At 46.6% G+C, this 24,934-nt stretch overlaps 2 protein-coding genes across 2 annotated transcripts in view; both read left to right on the forward strand.

Moving 5' to 3' along the window:
- The window catches only part of LOC115339274 (myosin-IIIa-like), a 34,122-nt gene extending 29,411 nt beyond the window's left edge, over window positions 1–4,711 (forward strand). The window contains exons 14-15 of the mRNA XM_030008993.1: window positions 1,255–1,395; window positions 3,266–4,711. Coding sequence (XP_029864853.1) covers window positions 1,255–1,395; window positions 3,266–3,380 — 256 coding nt within the window. The 3' untranslated portion in view covers window positions 3,381–4,711. The remainder of the gene's footprint in view (window positions 1–1,254; window positions 1,396–3,265) is intronic.
- A 1,421-nt stretch (window positions 4,712–6,132) lies between these two features.
- Window positions 6,133–24,934, forward strand: part of GAD2 (glutamate decarboxylase 2) — a 41,762-nt gene continuing 22,960 nt past the window's right edge. The window contains exons 1-7 of the mRNA XM_030009704.2: window positions 6,133–6,457; window positions 6,741–6,800; window positions 6,962–7,111; window positions 8,208–8,441; window positions 13,362–13,452; window positions 14,284–14,396; window positions 18,276–18,391. Coding sequence (XP_029865564.1) covers window positions 6,382–6,457; window positions 6,741–6,800; window positions 6,962–7,111; window positions 8,208–8,441; window positions 13,362–13,452; window positions 14,284–14,396; window positions 18,276–18,391 — 840 coding nt within the window. The 5' untranslated portion in view covers window positions 6,133–6,381. The remainder of the gene's footprint in view (window positions 6,458–6,740; window positions 6,801–6,961; window positions 7,112–8,207; window positions 8,442–13,361; window positions 13,453–14,283; window positions 14,397–18,275; window positions 18,392–24,934) is intronic.

The raw sequence follows: 24,934 nt of genomic DNA on the forward strand, positions 1-24,934 counted from the left end.
TTTTGATGGATCGCTGCAGAAATAAAGCAAGCAATAGATATATTCTGCCCTTCTGTATCTTAGATCCTTACATGTGCTGTAGACCTGGTTCACAGCTCCTGACATACATCATAGCTTTATTTTGTGTTTCTATACTTAAGCTTTTTTGCTACTCCCCAGTGACATTGCTATGGTACCATAGCATGCATGCTATGGAAGCCCAGTCATAGATGCACGATGAATGGGCTCTTAGCACTATCCTCGGCTGAGGTTGCAGAATACAAACTCTGTATCTAAAATATGTATCTTAAAGGAAGTTACATGACATTATATGCGCTTAATATGTGCTCTCAGCATCTACCTTCATTCAACCACAGTTTAAATTGCACTTGATTATGCCACTGCTTAAAGGATTCACTTAATGTCCATGTCCCCCACGTCTGGTCTGTTACAGCTCTTTTTCTGATGTCATTTGGATCCTGAAAAAATTTCACACCTATTGTTGTCTCCTGTTTAGCCAAAAAAAAAAAAAAAAAAAAAAAAAAAAAATCCAAATCTAGTGTTTTCTCTCATTTGGCCTTGTTAGGTTTCACTCATCTTAATTCTAGTTAACCAGTTCCATGACTGCATCTTCTTTCATGTGCTGACTCTGTATTAATAGAACATAGCAATTGAAATCAATGAGTTATTTCTGGTTTCTACCAATGTGAGAATTGAATTCTGAATTTCTTTTTTCAAGTTGCTTTTAGGATATTATTTTTTCCCTACCCATTCTAAACGAGATGTTGGGATTGTTTTTTTCTGTACATATGATACCCTGGATAGCATTCATCTAACAAAATAAGAGACATATGCATGATTGACACTGATATCTGAACTAGTTGCTTTAGATTCTTCTTGTACTCAGAGAAATAAAATAGTCATCTTTAGGAGAATGAGTTCTCTCTTCCTCAAAGAGATATCTAAAATAGGTCAGATGAATTATACCATTAAAAATGCCTCCCCATTGAGTATAATGGCAAACCCAAACAATTTCAGTCATATGTATGTCCGCTTTATGAACATCTAACAGTATTTAGTCTTTCAAAATTCTCAATATCTACATCGTACAGCTGTCAGTTTTCAGAAACTGATTCCTTGTACTTATATATATTATTCCTTAGATCCTCAACACATAAACACAACTAATAATGATATTTGGTTGCCTTATTTTTCAATGTTGAATATAATAATGAAAAGTGAAACTGTTAACTTAGTATACTTATTTATTGACAGTCTGAGCAAAGTGCTAGATTTAGATATCTACTACCAAGAAATTTCATCTACTGATTCCACCTCAAAGGACAGCAGTTCTACCACAAGAAAGAAGAGACACCCAGCTGAGCGCAGGACTTCAATTTTAAGAGCTACTGAGCGGTAATTCATACAAAATAATAATAGGAAAAAATAAATGTTGTATATTCTTGTTGAAATACTCAAAAGATTCATAAAAAGAAAGATACACTTTCAAATTAGACATAAATCTATTTTTTTATTCATGGAATCTTGCCAAATTAACTTGTAAAATGTACAGCTGAAAATTTCCCATCTTTATGCAGCAGGGACAAATGCTAGTATGATTGGTGTTCAGCCTACCTGCCAGTTTTTGGCTTCCCAAGTGCCAGATGAGATGGACAGACGTCCTGCTGTAAATCTGTGATCTAAAATCAAATTAAACTAAAGCAGAACCTAAAAATTGTATTTCTGATCTATTAGATTTTAAATAGGGTGGATGTACGCTGAACTTTCTGCTTGCTTTCTGCAGATAAGACACCAGCTTGACTGCCTCCTTTTCCTGCTGTCCTGTAGCAGCATATGTGTTTACAGCCTGTGATGGACACCACCAAGGTGGACAGCCAGGAGAAAAACCCTAAAGGGAGGAAGGAGGGTTTGCTCTACCTCCTCTCTTCCGATATAGACTTCATAGAGGGTGACCTCTGCTGGGCTCAGAAAATTCATATTCTCACTCTTGCCAATGCACCCACACACATGGCATGTGCAAACACATAATTATAAATCTTGATACATTTGAATCTTCTTGTGTCTTCATACATGTAAGAAAAACTTGGAAAATATCTAGGTCAAAGGCTTAAGGGAAACACTAAGCCTGGGATGATCTCTGAATTCGAAAATGTATCCACAGTAATAGAGGAAATTTTTTTAGACCGTTTTGTGCCCCTTACATATTTTATTTCTGGCATTTTTTCAGGTAGGATCTAAATTAGTTTTAGGAAGGTGTTGTGAAGGCATGGAATTAAAAATAATAATGTCAGGCAACTACCGTATAGTTTACATCCCTCGGAAAACGTGGCATTTCTAGGGTGGTTAATTACACCAAATCTTTCACCCTGAGGTCTAGTTTAGATGGGTAAGAATTTTGCCACTGAGCTTACTAAAAGGAATTTCTTACCTTTTACTGTGTGCTGCTCTGATTGCATCCTAATTAGACATAGTGAAAAAAATATGTGTAACTTTTAAATTTACACTGTTACCTCTGAGGGCAGATGAGTGCAATTAATAAACATTTCTGCACTTCATTATCTCTCGAATGGGGTCACCTGGATCTAAAGACCATATAGTCATTTCAATCTACAGAAGTGAAGCACTGAGTATTTTTTATTTGGCAGTTTACCTTTCATGCTGGTGTAGGACCAGTGGTGGGGTACACCTTTAGTGTAGAAGACTACAAATTTTTGTAATTATTTCAGAGTAATAACCTTTTTAAATAACTGAGCTTTATTTTTAATCTTGCTCCATGGTAACACGTGGTGCCAAGTCACCATTCCAGCCTGTCAGAGGTGGCTTGCAAAATGCATCTTGCCATCTGAAAAAAAAAAAAAAAAAAAAAAAAAAAAAGAGATGGCCACTTACAGTGAGCTCTACAGGCAGGTTAAAAACAGAGCAAACAAATTTATGCCAACTGAAAATCTGGTTCAGTAACCATCAGGCAAACGCTACTGCAAAGCACCCCCATGTTCTCACCATATTTATGTCCTTTTATTATGTCCCATTCGCAGAAGAACATGTTGTTCTTCTGTGTTCATCTGCTTTTAGTATACAAAGTGTTTGTTCCAAGGTGCCTGCTTTATGCACCACAGGAAGAGGCCTAGCAAAGTCAGTTGATTTTTTTTCTTTCTCCCTTTATTTTTTCCCCCTGAGGGAGGAGGTTAAGCAGTCGATTAGGAGAGTTTGCCAAGGTAAATGTTTTGACTTTAATTTCTAAAACACTTCTGCGCTTAATCCCTAGGTCGAGGGTTGCAGAAAGCCCCCTGGAAGAGAGTAAAACCGAAGATAATCCCTATGACTACAGACGACTGCTGCGGAAGACCTCACAGCGCCGGCGCCTTATCCAGCAGTTCTAGCTGCTGCTGCTGTTCCTGCTGCCATTTGGCTTTTAATAGCATAATCTTTTTTATCATTTTATACCATGTGCTTCCTTTTTTTTTTTTAAATCTCCGATGTTTCAAGTTTACAACATGTGTGTTCACGTGAATATGAAGTACTGTGGTTTACAGCCCAACACCATTGCAAAGGGACACTGTCATTCGCATATCTCATACTTTAAAAAAATTAATATAAAAATCGGCTTTCTTTCGGATACCACTGCTACATCTTAAAATTATGAGACATTAAGCAGCTTAAATCTAGTTCACTTTCCTCAATGTATATTTCTTTCTTTTTTGCATTTCATCAGTCTCATCCAATTAAAACAGATCATTTAGTTCATAGTTCCCTGGTTAAGCTTTCAAATTCCCATATGCACCTTCAGAAAACCTTAGTTATTGTTTCTAATAAATTGTTTTACAGGAAAAAAAAATTACAAGAACACCATAGGGGAATTTTTGCTTATTTTAGGTGTACAATGCCCAAATTTTGGGATGAACTGTTTGTGGCAAGTGTCCCTCTAATGAAAACAAACGTGAATGATTAATTGGATAGCATACTATGGCAGTTTATTTCATTATTGACTTTACTGTAAAGCTAGTAGCCAGTTTTAAAGGTCAATACTGTGTGTATAATCTTTATGTTGGAGATGTCTATTTATGGGAAGTATATCCACCTCTGAGCTTTGTGACTAAGTGATGAACTTTTAAATCGTGTTTGTTTTGTTCTCCTTTGCATTAGATTTTTAGGAATCTTAATCTCTGGGGTGCCAAGAAAGGAAAAGAAATACGCTCTCTGGTTGATTGCTGCCTAGATGTAATGATCATTCTTAATCAGTTCCACTAGAAATTAAGTGGAAATAAAAGCAATAGCCACTGTGTTCAAATTTTCCCCTGATTCCTTATTCAAAAGACCTTATTTCACAGAAACCACACAGATAATTGCTGCACTTCCTTTCAGGATTCGTAATTGCATATTCCCTGCTGCAAAGCAAGAGAAGGCAAATTTCGTGATGCCTGTATAAAGGCCTGATCCTGCTCCCTTGCTTAGCTCTCCTAAATACTACGATTGGCAGCAGCGGCCAGCCACAGAGGTTGGGTTTTGTCCGTTCCACACACACACTTGGCCCTTTCCCCAGAGACAGGTAACCATTGCTTCCTGATCTGTAACTAGTTATAAGGCTGTGCACCGGATTAAAAGTCGCTGCAATGTAAAATTTGCGATAAATTGTTTAAATTCTGAAATCTGTTTTGAAGTTGCTTTCTCATGTATTACTAAAACGGTGAAGTAAATAAAAATGCACAAAGCAGCGATACGGTTGGCTGTGTCTGAATTACACCCAGAACTGACGAAACACTGTGGACTGGGGCATGAACGAGCAAGGCAGGGAAGAGCTCACAGCAGCCTCTCGCCGTGGAAAGCAGGAGTTACCATCTACGTTTCCTTAAAGTCGATGTGATCTGGGAACTGGAATGGACCTGTAATTTCACACGAAGAGATGCCTAGGCTGGTTTTCTTTTACTTTCCCACCAGGGCAGTGTTTTAAAACACCAAGACATTTCCGTGAGATTTCACGAGGGGACAGCCCTAGTAACCATGGGGGTGCATGCAGAGAGCGGGGAGAGATGCCCCCGGCCGAACACAGCCTGGGAGCCCCCAGGGCCTGGCCTGGCGTGTCCAGCGCTCTCGGCAGGGCCGAATCCTGGCCTGGCGTGGTCCCGCCTGCCTCCCTCCGCGGGTGAGGGCTTGAAATCCCCGCCGTGCGGGAGGAGAGGTAGCCCCGGCAAGGAAGGGCTCCGTGCTCCCGCGGAGAAGCGGCTGGGTGGAAGGGGGAGGTTTGGTTGGTTGCCTGCAGAAACGACGTCGGGGAGAGGAAGGGAACGGTGGTTTTCCTCCTCTTCCAGTCTCGCCTCCGAGACCTGCTGCTTCCCGCGGGGCTGGAGCGGGCAGGGCAGCTCCGCCGGGCTCCCCATCGCCGGGGCGTTGCGGGGAGACCCCGGGAGCGGCGCGGGGGTGCCAGGAGAGGTGCCGGGGCGGGCAGGCGCAGGAGCCAGGGGCCGGCCCCAGACAGCCGCCGGGTTGCTCAGGACCCCTCCCGCCGCCCCCGCGGGAGGGCAGCCGGGACCCCTCTGCCCGGCCCGAGAACGGGGATCGCCCCAGCCCCGCACGGGCCCCTCCACCAGCGCCTTCTCCGCGGCGGCCCGGCCCGACGGGGCCCCCGCCGGTCGCTGCGGGCAGGGCAGGGCCGGCTCGGGGGGGCGGCGGGGCCTCGTGGGGGGCCGTCCCTTCCCCGCCCCGGGACTCCCCCGCTGCTCGCCGCCTGCGGCAGGGGCTGTCCCGGCCTCGGCGCCGCCGCCCGGGAGTCCCCTGCTCGCAGCCGCGGGGGTGCCCCGGTGCAGGGGGTGAGGGGCGGGGGGAGATTTCTATGCGCTTTGCAGCTCACAAGATTGGGGACGCTTCCCCGTAGCCCCAGGGACCGGCGTCCCAGCCCTCCCCTCAGCGCTCGGCGGCCGAGTGGCCGTCCGCGGGGTGGAGGCGGCACAAGGCACTACGCTCGCCTTGGCCCCCCGAGGCAGCTGCAGCCCCAGGGGGTCTACCCCCAGCGTGTTCCCCCCCCGTCCCCGCCCCTTCGGAGCAGGATGCGGGAGACCCTTCCCGGCCGCCGCCCGCCTCGGCGGGGCACCTCCCCCGGCCCCCCCGGCGCCGCCCGCCCCGTCCCGTCCCAGGCAGGGGGCAGCGGCCGGCGGCGCGGCGCCTGCGGGGCGCGACGGCGGCAGCTCGGCGGAGCGCGCCCCGGGGGCGCCCACGGGAGACGCTCCCACCCACGCGTGCCCGGGGCGCCCCCGCCCCTTCGCCTGCCGCCGCCTGGCGCAGACGCACGCATTTACACACCCGCACACTCACACTCACGCACACTCGCTCAGGCCGCCTGGGCTGCAGCTCGCCGCTCCTCGCCCGCCCCGCCGGTTCGCCTCCGCCATGGCAAGCCCCGGCTCCGGCTTCTGGCCCTTCGGGGCCGAGGAGGGCTCCGCGGCCGCCGAGAGCCCCGGCACAGGTAGGGGGGCGCCGAGCAGCCGGGCGGGACCGGCCCGACGGAGCCGCGGAGCTGCCGCGGCAGCGCTGCCCGCTCGCCGGAGACCCCTTTGTGGCAGCTCGACCGGCGGGACGGGGCGGCGGGGACCGACGGCGGCTCCAGCCCGGCCCGGCCCGGCGCGGCGCGGCTCGGCTCGGCTCGGCTGGGGGGGGGGGGGGTCCTGGGGAGCAGTGCCGGCTGTCGGACGAGGCGCCCCCGGCCCGCGCCCGTCCCCACGGACCCTCCGCTCCATTTTCTCTTGCAGCCAGAGCCTGGTGTCAGGTTGCCCAGAAGTTCACGGGAGGGATCGGAAACAAACTCTGCGGTAAGGGCAGGGAGGCCCCGGCAGCCCGCGGCGGAGGCAAGGCTGCGCGCCCGCGGAGCGCTGGCGGGCGGCCGCGGGCCCTGCGCCGGGGCGGGGGGGACCGGGGGGGGACCGGGGCTGGTGCCGCGGTGCTGAGGCCGTGTGTCCGTGTCGCTGTCAAGCCCTGCTCTACGGAGATGCCGAGAAGCCCGTGGAAACCGGCGCCAGGGCAGCCCCCGGGGCAGCGGAGCCGCGGCCGGCCTGTACCTGCGACAAAAAACCTTGCGGCTGCCAAAAAGCGGAGGTGAATTACGCCTTTCTGCACTCAACAGGTAACGGCGCTCCCGGGCCACGCCGCGTCTCGAAAACTAACCAAAAAACAGCGGTTCGGTCGGGAAATCGCCTCCGCCCGCGGTGCGCGGAGGCCGGGGCGGGCCCGACGGTGCTCGGCGGCGGCTCGGCGGAGCTCCGCGCCCCCAGCCCCGGCCCGCTCCTCCGCCTCCCCGGCACCCGCGGGCGCTCAAACCCGCCAAAAAAAGAGCCCGAACCAAAAAAGGTGCCGAAATAAAATCCCGGCGTGCTGGATGGAGCCTGCAGGTTGCTCTTTCTAAGGAGTACTGACAGCAGCGACCTTCTCGTTGAAGTCCCTGCGATGTAATTAAGGTTTGAGGGGGGGAGGGAGGAAGAGCGCTCCCTTACTGATTTATTTTAATTCGAAGTGGTTTTGCGCTTCATCTTTCCTGACCTTGGAGGGAGCGTCTCGGCTACTAAATAGATCCCCGCTGCCCGCAGAAATGCGCTGGCCAGAAACGCTCCCGTTTGCACGGCAGACCGGGACGAGCTCTGCCCTGCGCTGCTGCAGGCGCCCTGCGCTTCTGCTGCTGCCGGCCTGACCGCTCCCGGGTTCCTCCAAATTACGGGGTTCCGCTACAGCTCGGCTCTGCCTGAGCTGTCGCACTTAAACACGACACGTCAGTGTGTGTGCACTGAGAGACTGTGCAGTGTCGCCTCAGAAAAAGGCATTAAATTATCAACAAGTTAGTTGCATTGGAGAGTCACGATGAAGGTATTTTTTATTGCAAGGCAAATGGCAGTTTTTAGAGTGCTCCTTGCAGCATTTGTTTCCCAATCTTTATTTTTCCTGAGATTCGTTTTACCTTTTTTCTTGCTCTCTCCCATTGTCTTAAAAATTGGTCTGAAATACTCTGTGGGCAAAATTTGCGATTTTAGATAGGATGTTAAAACCTATTACCTCTCAGAATATTCCTTAAAATACAGTCCTACCAATTTGCTTATTAAATGAAAACGAAGTCCATTTGTATTGAACACAGTGAAAAGATTTCCTAAACGTAAATCGGAGAAGCCTTTGTCCAAAATCTTTGTATATGGTCATAAAACAAAGTCAACTTTTCATTTCTCCGTTTCCAGATCTTCTGCCGGCATGCAATGGAGAAATAACAACTATGTCTTTCCTACAAGACGTTGTGGACATTTTACTTCAGTATGTGGTGAAAAGTTTTGATAGATCAACAAAAGTTATTGATTTCCATTACCCAAATGAGCTGCTCCAGGAGTATAACTGGGAACTGGCAGACCAGCCACAGACCTTGGAAGAAATTTTATTGAACTGCAGAACAACTCTGAAGTATGCAATTAAAACAGGTAATAGCCATGCTCATTTTCTACCCTGTATGGTCTCATCCATTGATTAAAGGTATCATCTCATTTTATCTTGAAACGTTAAAGATTGAAGCAGCAACTGTATTTTGTCAGTTCCAAGCAATTTCTACGAGACAGAAATCGTTTTCCTAAATGATAAAATACTCCAGCACCCTGTCTCTGTAGCTGTCAGTGCAGCATTGCACACCCTTTCCAATTTAAAATTAATGCTTCTGTGCATTGGAGAGCAGCCTTTTCACCACCCTTGCGACTTTCCTTCTTTCCTTTTCATCCATTTTACATGTGATGGCCCGGGGATCGCCCCTTGCTCCCTGCAGACCCGGGGGGTGCATCGGGTGCAGAGCTCGGAGGCAGCCGGGATGTGGGGCGAGCGGGGTGGTTGTGTCCCTGCAGGGAGGCAGGAGGGACCTGCCGATTTAACAGGCAAAATCGCGATAAACATCCTGTAAGTGGGAGCTCTGAGCGGCCATTTGCCGTGTCTCTCCCCTTACCTGCAGGACATAAAAATAGGAGAATTTGGCAGAACTGTGCACAGAAGTATTTAGGGGTTTTTTTCAACTTCAGGCTCAAGCAATAAAAGCAACGCCTGAATTGTTTTAATAGCCTTTTGTTGTTGTTGTTTTTCACTGGGGAGGGCAGGGATGGGTTGACTCCTGCCTGTCTGTGACCGAACTCCCCCCCCCCCATTAGTCGTGCCCCTCTGTGGGCTTCGTGGCGTGGAGGCAGCGTGGAGCTCACCCAGGCGTGGGGAAGCCCCCGGCTCCGCACCCGGGGCCACCTTAAATAAACTGCGGCGGAGCGGACAAAAAAGCGTAGCTGCAATTAACGGCTGTGATTGAGAAATAATGTGGAGTGCGGGAGCTCTTAGTGAGAATTCGGATTGCTGAGAAATTGCTTAAAAATAAATGTGTAGCAATTACTGAAAGAGACAAAAGGCTGACTTGTGAATAGAGACTGAGGGGAAAACAAAAACCAGGTTATGTCACCTTTTGGGAACAGAACAGACTGATCCCACTAACGATTGTGGGGGATCTGTGTAATCCTCCTCGTTTAGAGGTGGAAATGGCCAGCTGAATGTTTTTTGATGTATGAGTTGGGTGCTGTCAAAACGTCTGTAAAATACTGGAATAAATAGTTAGATAAATGATGTCCATAGGAACAAAGTCGATCAGTGCAGTGATCCATGTGATGTGTCTGGGTAGGACATAGGAAGCATATTTTCGCAGAATGCTGTGAAACACAAGATCTGTGAATTTGGGAAATCAAAGAATAGGGTTTCTTAAGCAATTTTCGTTTATCTTTTTTTTGTTATAGCCTGTTTCAGATAATGGACCTATTTCATTTTGTGCATCCAAAAAAAGACTCTTTAAAAAACAATGTTACCGTTTCTCTTCCTCCCTGTAAATATGCAAGGCTTTCGCTTCTTGGCATTTCAAATTTTTTTTTAATGAAAATAGTGTTTTGAAGGGCCAAGGACTGGTGCTGGGGGGGTTGTGTGAGATGTGGCAGCGTGGTGGGTTTCGGTTGGGGGGTGCAGAGCTGCCTTGCTTGGCTGCCGCCGCTCCTCAGCATCCTGGGGGGGCTCACCAAACACGCAGGGTTTACACCCGGAGCCCTTTGGCATGTGCTTCAGCGTAAAACGCTTGAATTACCCTCAGAGGAGGGACAATGTGGTGAGATTTCTGGCGGCGGGGGTCTGCCTCCGCTCCCACTGCAGGAGCCCTTTGGACACGGCCCCTCCTGGGCTGGGGGGGGGGGGGGGGGCTGGGCTGCGTTTGGCTGCAGGGGCCCGGGAGGCTGATTGGAAAATAAATTGTATTGCTTAGATTAGCCTCACAGCTGGATCCCCAAGTCCCACTCCTGGACGGCTGATTTTTTGGCCGAGGGGCAGGTGTGGGATGCTCCCTGGTGTTGCCTGCATGCCATGGCTCGCTGGGGTGCCCGAGGGAGCCACATGCGGCTTTCTACACCCTTACCAGCTACCGGCATCCACCCCCAGCGAGAATTTTGTCTGAGGGAATATAAAAGGCAGCGTCTGCAAACGCGGGGAAAGATGGATGTGAAATTCGGTTACTGTGCGATGCTCACTAGGGGAGGAACTGAAATGCGAACGTTTGCGAATGGTTTGGAAACCCCAGGAGGGGTGTGAGGAGCTGGCGCTGGTCCAGCCTCGCTCCCTGGCAGGCCCTGGTGCTGGTGCAGGCCGCGCGCAGTGGGGCTGCGAGCAAGGCCAAAGCCAGTGCCGCCGGCCGTGCCTTTATCCGCGCTGTCCGGCTGCGCCCGGCCCCTCTCGTCACTTCCGTGTGGAGGCTGCGGAGGCTGCATGTCCGTGCTAGGGGATGTCCGTGCCTAAAACCGAGTGCAGGCGGGAGCGTGTTTGAGAGGAGGGTGTGTGGGGCGAAGGCACATCCTTGGCAGGGAGAGCCCGGCCCTGGCTGTCCCAGTGCCTCGGCCTCGGTTCTTGCCCATCATCTCCCGATTTACTCTGGGATATGTGTAAATATGTTGTGTATTGCTAAACCGACCAGTGAGCGGTAATCCTATTTTCACATCTCCCCCCCTCCCTGTCAGTCTATTTTCCAGTCACCTCTTTGTTTGGTGACAACGACGACAAAGGATGTGCATTTCAGGCAGACGGCACCTGGGTAGTAATTGCTGAGCATCTCTCGCAAACTCTTCTTACCTGGCCGGCGGAGCCTGTATTTTAACCAAAGCCACAATTTTCCGTGGCCACCTAGACGAGGAAGGGAGCTCGCTCCCGTATTAGGGTATCACACGGACAGACAAACCTTTGCAGCTGAGGCTGGGGTCAGATTGGGGCATTACATTCTCTGCCGTTGCGTGTTAAAGCCGCGCTGCAGAAGGGAAGGGCACGGAGCGGAGGGGGCCACGTTACAGGTGTAGGCGCTGGGGGCTCAGCCAGCAGCCACGCCAGCAGCAGCAGCTCCTGCTCTCCCTGTACTAACGTCTCTGTAGGAGCACAACGCTGCTCCCCCCACCTCGCTGGCTCCAGGGTACGGCTGCCCCGAGCCCTGCGTGCAGCCGGCCCTGTTCCTACGGCAGTTCCCAAAGCAGGAGGTGTGCTGCGAGGTTTCCTTGAAGAAACAAGCAGTGACAACAGGGCTGTCGCCTGGGGCTGGGCACGGGGCTGATGGAGAGCCGTTGAGACGCTGCAGCTGCAAATACGAATTCTGCTATTCCCCAGCTTTTCAGTGTGGATTTATTTCCAAGGCAGGAGTTTTTCTGGCCTCTTTGAGCCTTCCTGTGGCCCAGATTCACCAAAGGCTTTCAGCTTCTAATTTTTTGTTGCTTTCTGGTGGAGTTTGGGAACCCACTTGGAGCCTGGCTGTGAGATTGAACCTGAGCTATAAATACCAAAATCTCTCTCAAAATCCCATCGTCAGGGGAGATGCAGTCCTCTGCAGGCAGAGCCCCTGGCGTGGGATCGCTGTGGCTTTGGCGGCGGTGGCAGGGTGCACGTGTGCCCCGGGCCCACCTACCCCGCTCGGGAGCGTGCAGGGCAGGGGCCGGATCCTGTTCATCCTGCTGGATCTCGGCAGCATCCCTTGGTGCCTGAGGGGCTTTGGCCACCTCTCCTGGGCAGCGTGGACCAGGGGAAGGTGGCAGGTCCTGTCTCCGGTGGGGAGGGCTCGGTGCAAAACGCAGTCAGTCTGGATGGCAGTGGCATGGGGCTCGTCTCAGGTTAAGGGTGCAGGGAGCTGGATTTTGCGTGTGTGTGTCTCCAGCCAGCCCTTATCCCCTGCTCTGGTCTGCCTGCACAGCCCGATTCCTCTGCCTTTGTGTGCTGCAAGGTGGGAGCGGGGGAGCAATTCCCCGTGTTGTTCTGCCAGCCATGTGTCTGTGCCTGATAAGAGGCCACCGGAGACCGAAGATAAGTTTTCTCTTGGTGCTGGGTCTGCGTTTCCTCAATCATCTTGCTTTATCTTTTGTTTTCTGTGATGGCAATAACAGTACGTTGTCTGTGGGTCAGGACAGGTGTTTTCCAAGCAGAGGCTGCCTTCCTTTGAGTTGAACGGCATTTAAGTAATTGCGAACCCTCCGTGATTTGTACTGGTAATTATGCCGCTTAACAGGGGCTTGCGGGGAGCAGCTAGTAAAACTAGAGTTTTAATGGTCCCTGGGTTTAATGGCTCTAGGCATGTTTTTAAGAAAAATCTCTACCAGAATTTTAGAAAAAATTAGGAACCAATTAGACTATCCAGGTAAATGGACTATCAGCTCATTGAGTATATTCTCATGCATCATTCTGCTGGGGCAGCAGTGCTGGTTTTCATGGCGTTTGTTTAAAATCACAGTTGCGAGCAGCCAGGCTATTTGTAATTGCACTCTGACAGGGAAGTAATGACAAGGACCGCCACCTTCCCTGCCATCTTCATACAATCATCAGCCATTGAGTCATGTGCAAAGCAGTCACCAAAATGTTCCATTTTCTCATTTTGCCCTGTCTATTATAATCATTAGCCATTCATCACTGATGTTATATGTAATGGCAAGCTCTTCAGATGGTGTCTTGTGCATGCCTTTCAAACCTAGCCAGGCAAAAACACATCCAGTGACAACATGTGACACACTAACGGAGCGAACAGCTATTTTTGTGAGGCAGCGATGTGCTAATTTTCAAGGCATATTGAGAAGATAATAGGGAATGTTGGAATTCATTATTCTGCGTTCAGTGTAATTACTCTGATTTTACTGAGTTTGGAATGAGAAAGAAGAGAAATCCTGCCTTTTCCAAGAAATGTATTTATTGCTGTTTGTTTTGTTTTGTACCTTGAAAGCACTTCCTTCTCTATAGAAATCTGGAGGTAAATATACCGTTCAGCACTGAATAGTTTCATTCAGAGTCATCAGCCTTTTGATAACATTTTCCATCTTATGCAGGGCACCCTAGATATTTTAATCAACTTTCAACTGGATTGGACATGGTTGGATTGGCAGCAGACTGGCTGACGTCAGCAGCAAATACTAATATGTAAGTAGCAGATTTTTTTCCAAAGTAATATTTAATGCAATTTTACAGTTATACTCTAAAAAGCTGCTGTAGCTGAAAGAAAGAAATAATACTTTTATGTTAAGGTTGCTGGAAAAACAATTGTCTGCTTTTTAAATGGTTGCTACTGCTATTTACATGAAGACTTTCAACTTTGTTCTGTAGGCTGTCTTCTATAAAATTTCATCATACTAACATGATGTCGGTTTTGCTACCCCACCCAAAAATATACAGAAAAAAATATTTTAGCATTTTGCATGCATAAATATGTAAAACGAAAGGTGTGCTAAGTGAACAGTTGCATTCATGTAGAGGGGTTATGTACAATCCATACTCAGAGCAGTTAGAGCCATTGCTTTCTGTAAGAAAGAGGTGCAGAATTTAAAGCGTGGAGTCTTTTTTCACTTTGGGACTAGGAAGCATTTTTGTGCACTTGCTTAGCTTCATGCACTGTCTTATCATGAATAGGACTGCTGATGTGTATGCTTCTAGACATGCACATAGGTTTTTGCAAGGTGAAGGTCTGGCTCTGCCCAGCAGTTCTTGAATATAGGGCAAAGCCTTGAGCCTGGAAGAGATGGGCAAGAATTGTTTCACTGAAATGGGTGGAAATGGAGTCTTAAGCACTCTCAGCATTTCTCTTTCTAGACATTTGATGTCAAATCAGAAGGAAGATTATCAAAAGTATTGTAAAACAGAACTCTACCCAGTGCAAGATAGAGTATATTGTGGCTGTAATGTAATGTAATATTGGAAAAAGATGTGTTAGTGTTGCAGATTAAAGCATTAAACATGGACATTACTACATTTCAGGTTCACCTATGAAATTGCTCCAGTGTTTGTACTTTTGGAATATGTCACACTAAGGAAAATGAGAGAGATGGTTGGCTGGCCAGGGGGCAGTGGCGATGGGATATTTTCACCTGGTACATGACATTTCAAGCTTTCTTTATTTTTCAGACTATGCTATATGACATCCCCTGTAGTTAAAGAGTAAACATAATTATGCATGTTTGAGAGGACACTTGCTAATAACTACCAGTGGCCTCTTTGAGATAAAGTATTGCATGTTTATGAATTTCAGGGATGTGATTATGAGGGTCTGTTTGAGCAAATTGCACTGCATTATAAGCAGCTGTAATGGCACATGGGAAACATAATCAGAAGAGACATTTGCCTAGCAGTTTCTCTCTGCCCCCACTTTTTATGGATTACATGAAATATAAAGACTATTGTGTTAATAATGGAGGGAAGAAACACAACAATGCTCACCATCACCACAGGGGAAATTGGAGCAAAGAGGGAAACACGTAGCATCCCTTTAAGTAATTTTGGTGGAGTCAGTAGGATCTTGCCAACATTGCAGTATGCAGTTAGCTTTCCATTTGTGAGCTGGCATGTTGAGCTCAGTTGGGGGTACTTGGGTGGCTAGTTAATCTGAGTGCTTAAAGGCTCAGAAACCTGGTTCCTTCAGGGCAAGTCAATAAGGCAAAAAGTGAGCGTGATTAAATATAGAGAAATCATTGACTCTGACAAACACTACATTGGTAAGACTTTTTTTTTTTTAATCATTCCACTTAGTCTTTTGATTTATGCTCTTTGTCACCTCCTATCTTACTCTGGAATTTCATTGCTAAAAATTTTGGCCTATCTCACCGAATTGCAAAAAACTGAAAGAATTGACATTAGGCATAGCATCTTGGCTTGTCAAAAGATAACAGGCTGGTAGCTGGTGGGGAAGGAGCCCTTCTGGAAAGAAAGTTCATTGACTAATGGAGAGGGAAAGAGTGTTTAGACTACTGAGCAAAGGAAAGGCCTCACTGATAACAGCCTAGGATATTCAGTTGTCCGAGGGCATGAAGGGTAAAGTTCATGCTGTGCAGAAGATCAGGCAAGGCTCATCTTCAATTTCTGACATCTGAATGCATATGTGGGAAGTAGTGCAGGAGTTTTGTCCTGGGCCTTTCCACAGAGGTGGAGAAAAATATAAGAATTTGCATTACTTCTTGTTGAGTCCTTATTTAAAAAGCACTGAGAGTGAAAGCTCTGACAGCTTTTACTGTAGTGCTTACAGGTCCTGACCAAAACCGTGGCCTCCATCACACAGGGCAGCATCTAAACGTGTATCACGAGCCCAGGACCTAAGCCAAAGTTTTTGGAAACTGGACAGGGTTGGTTACTGTCCAGTCCCTGGCCTGACTCAGTACAGCTGGTCTTCAGTTCCTCACCTTGCAGGCTTGAGCCACAGTAGCCCTGCCGGGCTGGGCAGGGACCTAAGAGGGGAGACAAGAGGAGTAGCAATGCTGCTCAGCCAGACCTGGTGGGCACGGGCAGCAGGCAGGGGTGAAAGGCTCAGTGCATGCACCAGATCTGCCCAAGTCTGGCAAACTGTGCTTGAGATAGTGTGTCAGGAAAGATGTATGCCTCAGGAGGAACTGCCACCCCTCCCAGGTCCGCGAGAGGTCCCTGCCTGACCTGGGGGGCCAGGGTGTTGCTAGTGGATCAGACGCTGGAGCTCACTTCATCTAGCTGAAACCCAGGTGGGAACAGGCTCTCAGGCAGGTGTGTACCTGTGCTGGCCATTTGCAGTGCTGTCCCCTCTCATCCTTTCTCTTTGTGCAATTTCTGGTTTGTTGTGCAAAGTGCATCTTTCTAATTCACTCTCTTAAGGCAGCAATACCCAGTGCACAGGTTCTGCTTTTTTAGGCAATTATCAAAATCATCTCTATGCTGTCTTCTCATTTCAAACTGTCACGACTTCAGCTGAAGACGTTACTGTTGCAAAGAAAAGGTTCTCACTCTCTGCATTCTCTGGAATGAAATATACGGTATCAATACATGCAAAGCGTAAAGGCCTGATTATGTTCTCCAAATTCTGTAGGTGTGTTTCGTCACCTGCAATTAACAGTGGGTGTAAACACAGCTGCAAAATTAAAGGCAGAATGTGGGCTTATTAATAAGCTTAAGGTTAAATGGCTAGGTAATAAATACTAATAGGAAATCTTGGTATTGAAGACACTTAACAGTCTTGATTCTTTTGACACTGAGCCAATGACTTTGGACAAGATAGGCCAAATTTTTTCAACTTGGACACCTTAGTTCAGTCACCTAAATCATCAACAGCAGCCGTTACATGACATCTGCATTTTTTAGGGACAGGTACCCAAGCATTTCCTCTTAATCTCTCAATTTTGTCATTTCTGAAAAGAGGTGTAGAAATATGTTCATACCTCTCAATATAGTTGAAAGGGGAAGAAAAAGCCTGATCTGTTCTGACCCCGATGCCAGCGATGCCATCCCTCTGTGGCATTTTCCCTTGGATTCACAGGAGGGGTCACAGTTTCTGTGGGCTCTGGAACAGTATATATATCGCCAGTGGGATAAACACAAACCTTACAAAAGTCAAAACGATGTTAAATTTGCCAGCACATATACCCTGCTGGTGTAACATGGTGTAACATAGATGCTTTCAGCAGAGCTACCTTGATCTGCTTAAAGGGTGGATTCTGTCTTATCTCACTTTGGCTGTCCAAGCGTTGGGTGTCTACCCTGGGCTGGTTACAGCAGCTCCCATATATTCAAGGGAGAGGGATGGATGCGTCCACAGGGCAAGTCGTCCAACCTACCGCAAACAGCTACCTTAGGATGAGCTGAACCATCTTCTGGAAGTGCATGTCTTGTGCTCTTCACTCCATTTTTAGATGGATGAAAATTGGGTTAGTTGAACTCTACCTCAGCTGCACTCTGACCTGTTCATTTAAAAGCCTAAACCCATGATCAATATACACCTTTGCTTTATATAAATATATGTGCATAAACATCAATATATAATCAATCTGTATATATATATATCATATATATACAGGGTAAAACTGCTGGATTTTCTGTATACATGTCTGTGTGTGTGTGTGTTTGTGTGCATACATATGTAAAAGTACTCAGACTCTGCCTCAGGTTCTGCATTATATTCCCATAGTGCTCATGCAGCATTAAGGTATAACCAAACCTTGTTCCACTGTAGACACAGAGTCTCAGTTCGTAAAAATCTCAAAAAGGAAAAATGAAGTGCTTGGTTTTAATTCATGCATTGACAATTGAAATATGGGAACAGAATACTGCAGAGCTGTCATCTGATACCCATCTTGGTGGGCTAAAATATCCATCTTGAAATGGGTGTTTTAAGTCAATGTATGCCAGTGATTTTAAGGCTAGTATTAGGGACATCTAACCTTTTTCCCTTGCTCCAGTCAGAGGACAAATAAAAAGAAAAATATTTGTTAGAATGACCTTTTTTTCCCTTCTCTTCTCCACCCCCCCCCTCCAGTTATCCAGCAGATAGTGTCTGTTGGGACTCACTATGGGTTTCCTCAGACCCAGGGCATGAAACACCACCCTGATTTGGGAGGGGAGAGCACACATTAGGTTGCACTTGGAAGCCCCTTGGGAAGTTGCCTTGTGGTGGCATCTACTTGGGAGGTGGAGCAGAGTGGGTGTTACGTGTTGATGGCATATGGAAAGATAAGATTGGGGACTAAAGGAGAAATGGTAGCAAAAATGAGGTTGAAAGGAAGCCCAAATCATTTTTTTCAGTAGTACTTTTTGCATAAATTGTTATTTCGGTGTAGTAGATCCTGTTATTACACAATCCAGCTGTGAGGAGCATCAGGAAGAAGAATCCATGTTTTCTGCCATGAGGCAGAAACCTTAACATTAGAGTTAGAAAAACTGTAGCAAGACTTGTCATTTGTTCTGCAATGATATTACAATGCATAGAAAAAGTAACAGTATATTACTGTGGACTCCAGGTGGTGCCATATCTAACATGTATGCTATGTTGATTGCACGTTTCAAGATGTTCCCAGAAGTTAAAGAAAAAGGAATGGCAGCTATTCCCAGACTGGTTGCCTTCACATCAGAACATGTATGTGTTTCTGTTTTTTCCTATCTGTTACATCTGCTTGTATGAATTTATGATGAAGAAAATAGCTAAATGGGAATTTGTAGTCAACTGTCTTCATTTCTGTTATTCCTTCACTGGGAATAAAAAAATGGAAGGTGCTGGCTTTTTGATATATAGAGGGATGAGCTGAGCAGTTATCTGTGGCTGAAACCCAGGGAGACCAGGCTCTACAAACCACTGCCATTTTTTTGCTCTCACTTGTGCCTGTATAAATGTCGATGTGAATGGTAAGGATTACATCAAACGATGAGAGCTCATCATCGGGCTTCAGGACTTTCTGCCAGGAACGTCTTTTGTTCAGGTCACTCTGGGGGAACAGAAAATAATGTCGAGTCAAAATGTTTCTAGCTGAAGCCACTCCTGCTGTTATTTAATGAGAGGGTGATAACATGCATGAAGACAGCAGTAGAGAAATGCTGTGTGTGTGTACAGCAGAGCAGCTGCGGTATACGGTGGGCAACTGGGCTTTGCTCTGGGTTTCTGTCTGTAAGCAAAAGCTTCAGCACACTGGGGTTTGTCACAGGCACCCATGGGATCTGACAGTGCAAGAGGGGAGGGGAGGTGGGCACAGGAGAAATCAGAGTGGTCTGCATGGGAGAAATGCAGACTTTTTTGCTCTTTGAACAACCATACAGAAGTCATATTTCTGTCTGAATTGGGGGAGGTTATTTCAGCTTTATGGCCATTTAAAATTCCTTGCAGCTTATAGTGGAGAATGCGTGTGCAGGAGGAAGGGGAAGAGGAAGGGTTGTACCCAGGAGGGGCTGTGATCTCTCTTCAGGCTTCATGGTCCCCTTCTAAATTTCTCTCCAGCTGTGTGGGCCCAGCCAGAAAGGACTCTGTCATGGCTGATGCCCAGCAGGATACTGTCCATGTTAAGTAGCAACACCCTGCTGTGTGCATTTTTTGACTTGCCAGAGAATGTGTTTCCATTCTGTGCAAGTGTGAAGAGCAAAGTGTCTTGAAAACTGATCAGAAATGCCTAGGAGGAAGTCCCTCTGAGGATGCCTTTCATGGCAGTAGGGTGAGATGCAATACACAACTGCAGGCTCCGTGTTGCAGAATAATTGTCCCCAAAGCAGTCAAAGAGAATGATATTCTACAAATGAGTGGCAACTCTCCAAAGTTGGCTGTACAGCTAGAGATGCCTTATTCATATAGAAGTTACAGACCTAATAAGTCTTGCAAATAAGGTTCAGCATGATTATTTAAAATAACAAATCCTATTAATCATTAGAGAATTTCATTGTATTCATAGCTATGGAATGTTAAACAATGAACCAAATTGTGCTATCAGTCTCAAAATAATGAAATGAGCTTTAATAATTGTGTTTTCATGCCAGGGAAGAAGCAGTCCCCATAGCAAATTAAACATTCCAAAATCAAATATACTAGAGAATCCATAGAACAGCATCTGAAATCCATTACATTCTAAAGATATCTTGAAATTGCAGTTTTGTTCGTTCTTCAGTCAATTTTTTTTATAAAGTATGTAATGGCACGTCTTCTAGGGAAGTTAAGAAACCATGCTACATGAAGACAGCACCCTTTAACCCTTAGTTGCCCAAAGGATATGGGATCAGGGTTTAACCTTCAAAACAGCAGAGGCTGTTACAGGAATTACAAAGGCCTAGAAGTACAATCCCTTTTGAGATAGGAAATGTCATGCAGAACCTGAATAGACACCAAGATATGAGAATGTCGTTTGTCTGATTTACAACATCATGCTGATCTTCTACTTACTTTTAGACTCCCCAGCCTGAATCTGGTTTCTCTCTGCCACAGTTGGATGCTCTTGTAAGATGATGGCTGTGGAACAAGCAGACTATAAGCAGGACACTATCATTTCCCCATGTTCTGCACATGTGGCATGATAGTAAACAAAGCTTAAAGTTATTGTATGTGTTTAGAAACTTGGAGATTTTTGTCTCAAAATTTTCAGTCAGAAGCAAAGATTGCAATATCAGCAATTCTCAGACAAGAATTTCAGCATCACAGACCAGACTCTTATTTCCATTTCTACCAGTCTAGAGCTTCCATTACTATAAATGAATGAAGTTACACCACAATTGCTGCCAATATTACTGTAATCAGAATCTGGCCTCAGTCTGATGCCCTGATAGGTTCAGCTGCCAGTGGGGGAGAAGGGAAGGGAGGAGTAATTCACAGCTCCTAAGTAATTCCCTTCCTAATTTAGGAGTGCATCGTGTTCCTAAATTAGGAGCCTCACTCTGCACAACCAGTGAATAAAGGCACCTCTGGAGAGGCACTCGGAGCATCCAAATTAGGAACCTAAATATTCCTTAATTTAGATGTTCTAAATCACCTCTGGGAGGGGTTCACCTACTTCTGTGCATTGACCGTAAGAGAGATCAGCCTCCGGACATACGTAACCTACATTAGGTGCCTAAAATAGGTTATGTGACTATTCACCATGCATGTTCCCAGTAAGCAGATCTTCCCCGAGCTGTTCAGTAGGACCGTGACTTATCTCTCACTCTGCTTCTGTTTATTTCTGTTTCACCGGTGATGGTGAAGTACACTATAACTGCTTGGGTCGGTCCTGGCCCAGGTATAATTTCGCTGAGATGCAGGACTTAATTCAATCCTCTGTATTCACCAGTGCATCATCAGTGGTTCTTTCATCTGCACTGGTGCAGGAGCAAAGTGGTGTCCTTCAGGGCAGCTGTTCTGGACTGTACATGACGCAAGAGACCTTGACTCAGGGGTAAAAGTGATGGATGCCAGTTGTAAAAACCTATTTTAGTCTATTGTTTCAAACACAATGAAAAATCTAAGATGAAGGCCTGCTCTTGTGTTCCAGTGCATCAGCTTAAGGCTGTTGTGAGTGTTCAGCTGAGCACATCTCTTTTTCAGTGTGGAAAAAGCAGCTGAAAGGGAGAGCTGCCTTCTCAGAATATTTTAGCTGATCCATTTGTCTATAAGGCAAGTCGTGTTGAATTTTAACCCATTCCCTCTTGTGATTTTGACCTGGCCAACTAGCACTCTCTTGAACAGCATCCAGTAGTAGCTGGGAATAGTATGGAGCAGGGATCACCACTAGCAGGCAAAAATGACAAAGTCATCTTACCCTGAGGAGGAAAGGGGTGCAGAGGGGGAAAGTTTAGCTGTAGAGAACTAGTTGGGTTCAGGTTACAAAACAGCCTTTGGCCTCTTTATTGATAGTATAAAAATAGCTTAAGAGACTTACAGCTTTTCTGTGGACTTGGTGTTTAATTAGGGGCCGTACGAACTCAATCCACAGTTCAGAGAATGAAAAAAATGCTGGGCATAATTGGAAAGACAGAAATTTCCTCATCTCCTCTGTTCTCCAACCCAGCAAGACTGTGCTCATGTAGTCCACATCAGCTTTCCTCGTTTCCTACCCCTCTAGCAGACCCTAAGGAGGAACACCTTGTCAGGTGCTCACCAAGGAAATAGCAATACAACTCCTGTCGTAGTTTTGGAAAAGAAAATGAAGAGTAAGAACTGGCAGGTGATTGAGTCTGATCTGATAATAAGGGACCTCTTCACCCAGTTAGAGACCCAAGGGGACACAGAGAGGTTCTTTCTGCCTCTGGCATCCCCCCATCTGCACCGCTCTTGGGGTGGACTAGCTCCTGCCTGGGGCTTCACTGGGAGTGCAGCTCCGGCATCCACTGACTGTGAAGGGAGGGTCTGTTGGCTGCTCAGGTATAAGGTGCCAGCATTGCAGAGAGCCAGACATACTCGGAGGGGCCTCATCCTCTGGGGGAGCACTGGGAGTGCCTGTGAGATGTGGCTTGTCTGTGGTGGTAGGGGAGCACCCTCAGCAATAGCGCACGCAGCATCCTCACAGCAACTAGATCGGAGGAGGCAGTTAGCAATAACTCACCTCTTCAGCTTCTTGCATGCTGATTTCCCCTTGTGGACAAGCCCCATTACTTGCAGGGAATACAGCAAACTACACCGATAGCTGTGGGAGAAGAGTGGCTTTGGCAAAGTTTTTGTTGGAACAGTTTCTGAAACCTAATATGGAGGTTTTTGGCACTGAGGCAGAAGGAAATTAAAAAGGGACTTCTGTCTCAAAGTAGGCAGCTCCATAGACCTCCATTTGACACAGCCTACGGAAGATTTTGGTTTGGTTTCTGTGTAGAATGAAAAGCTGATCTCTTAGTCCCACCACTTCCATAGCACGTAGCGTTGCCCTCTGGCCAGGCGACTTAGGAGGCAGTTTGCAGGACAGCTTCCTGCAAGAAGCAGTCCAGGGGGTGGCCTCTGTGGTGGGGCTTCCAGGGAAAGATTTGAGGAGCCTGAAAGTCATGTTTTCTGTTTGGTAGCATAAGTTATGAAGCCGTATGTTATACTGCTGAGCATACAGAGTAAGTAGGGAGTAGTTTTGTTTCCACGTAAGGAAACTAAAAATCAAACTTATGGATTCACACATTCTTTCTTTGCACTACCTAATGCATAATAACTAGAAAAGTATTTTTGGTGGTATTTGAAGCCAGGGGGAAACAGTGAAAATTTGGTCTTATTTGAGGAGCAACTTAATTCAAGTAACACCATTCAAATCAAAGTAAAACCATTTTCCAGAAAAAATAGTGCTTGAGGGAAGACTATCCCATAGGAGATATTCGTCATTTGGGTCCTTCATCTGGTTGATATCTCATGACTTTTACACTGCCACGGGATCCTCCTGAACTCAGTGCAACATTTCTTATCCACAGATAATACTGTGAAACTATCCGCACTGGAAAAAAACAAGTGAGTCTTGCTGGGTTAGAAAAGCAGTATGAAGTTACATATTTCAAAAATGCAAAAGGTGGACATATTAGTATCTTGTGCCGAAACACTCTCCTGACATTAACAAATAACTTTAAAAACTGAATAGCAGTAGCTAAAGGAAACAATAGCAAACATATATGTCATTACAGTGTATTTAAAAATGTGATGGGACACAGTATACTCCTTTTGTAGATAACTGAAGGAAAAGCTATAGCATACAATTAGGTGTTAAAGATAGGATTCATGTCACTCTAATCTCCTAAAGTGTAGGAGATTTGTAGGTAGTGTAATCTGAGTTAGTCTATACACTTCTTATAGCCAATAAAAAGAGAGCAAGATCTGCAGTGGACAGCTCATCCTCGTCTAAAATGGGTGCCAAAGCCTCAGGGATGAGGTGCCTTCTGGAGGTACCTTTTCTTCCCCACTATTGAGGGAGCCCAAACAGCAAGCCTGGACCAGCCACACATATTTAGATGATTAAGAGAGAAGTAGCCCAGCCTACACATCCAGGGATCCCACATTATTTAAAGCCCAGGAGAAGTGGAGAGAAAAGCGTGTTCACCTCCTTTGCTGGTGTGTGGCTGATAGGGTGAGGCTGGGGGTCCAGGTCTGCTGGGCACCAGGCTGCCAGCACCCAAACCTGCAGACCTCGAAGAGGATTCGGATGCTGAATGGCTCAGCTTGCTCAGCATTTGGGAACTCGCTTCTTATGAGCTCCCTCCACAAAGCTTGTGTCACTCTGGATTTATGTGAGCAAGGAGAAACTGCAGTCTGAAAAACCAGCCATGGCCTTTGGGGCTCAAAACATTAGGATGGTTCTTCCTGATAGCTTCAACTGTGTCATGAGCAAGTAATTTAGCAAGCTATAAAAATAGAAGCATCTGTATATTGAAGCATTGTTCATTTAAGGTAACTGTGCCATACTTTTCAGCATCATAACATTTTTAATTATTCTAATTCTTCCTTTTCCCAAAAGGCCTATTAATTATTTCTCCTGTAATAAATTTACAATGTGTTTTTACTTTACAAAGCCAACTATGGAAAAATGGCTATCGGGTAAACAAACCTATTCCTAACAGCATTTGAAATTTTAGATAAAGGGAAAATTCCCCTGGCTCAAAATCACCAATTTTTTTTCTGACCAAAAATATGCTTTTGTCACTAATATTGGCTAATACTCTATAACTTCTCCTTCACCACTGAATTTTAACCACATTCTTCTCAGAGAGAAATTGAGGTTCCTGTCTATTGGGGATGTATTTATAGTCTTCCATGCACCCATTTGCAGTGCATGAAGGGAGGGAGGGAGAAAGCCTCAGTGACAGCCCACTCCTGCCTGCATGTTGTCCCGTCTCTGGCAAGCACAGGACAGTGGTGAAACTCTGGACCTGCCAGCTTCTACTACTAGCCTGGTTTTTCCTTCAGGACTGGCATTAGGCAGTCTGCCCCATCCTCCGTTTTTGACCCAGGTTCTCCCACCATAAGACTTCAGATCTGTATAACTCCTACATGGCTGTGTCGTGAAAGGTGGTGTTCCAGCTCACTTCTCTACGTGGCCGAACAGCCTGTAGCCCCAGTATTCCCAAAGGGGTCACAACTAGTGTCCTTCTTCCCCATTAGCCTAGCTGAATCTGTCAGTAGTTCTGTCTAACCAGTCTTATTTCTGCAAACCTTTCCTTCTCTTTGACCTTTATATTTTTCTATGTTTACCTTTATATTACACAGGCAACCAAATTT

The sequence above is a fragment of the Aquila chrysaetos genome, chromosome 3 (assembly GCF_900496995.4).
Source record: "Aquila chrysaetos chrysaetos chromosome 3, bAquChr1.4, whole genome shotgun sequence".
In the NCBI taxonomy this organism is placed as follows: domain Eukaryota; kingdom Metazoa; phylum Chordata; class Aves; order Accipitriformes; family Accipitridae; genus Aquila; species Aquila chrysaetos.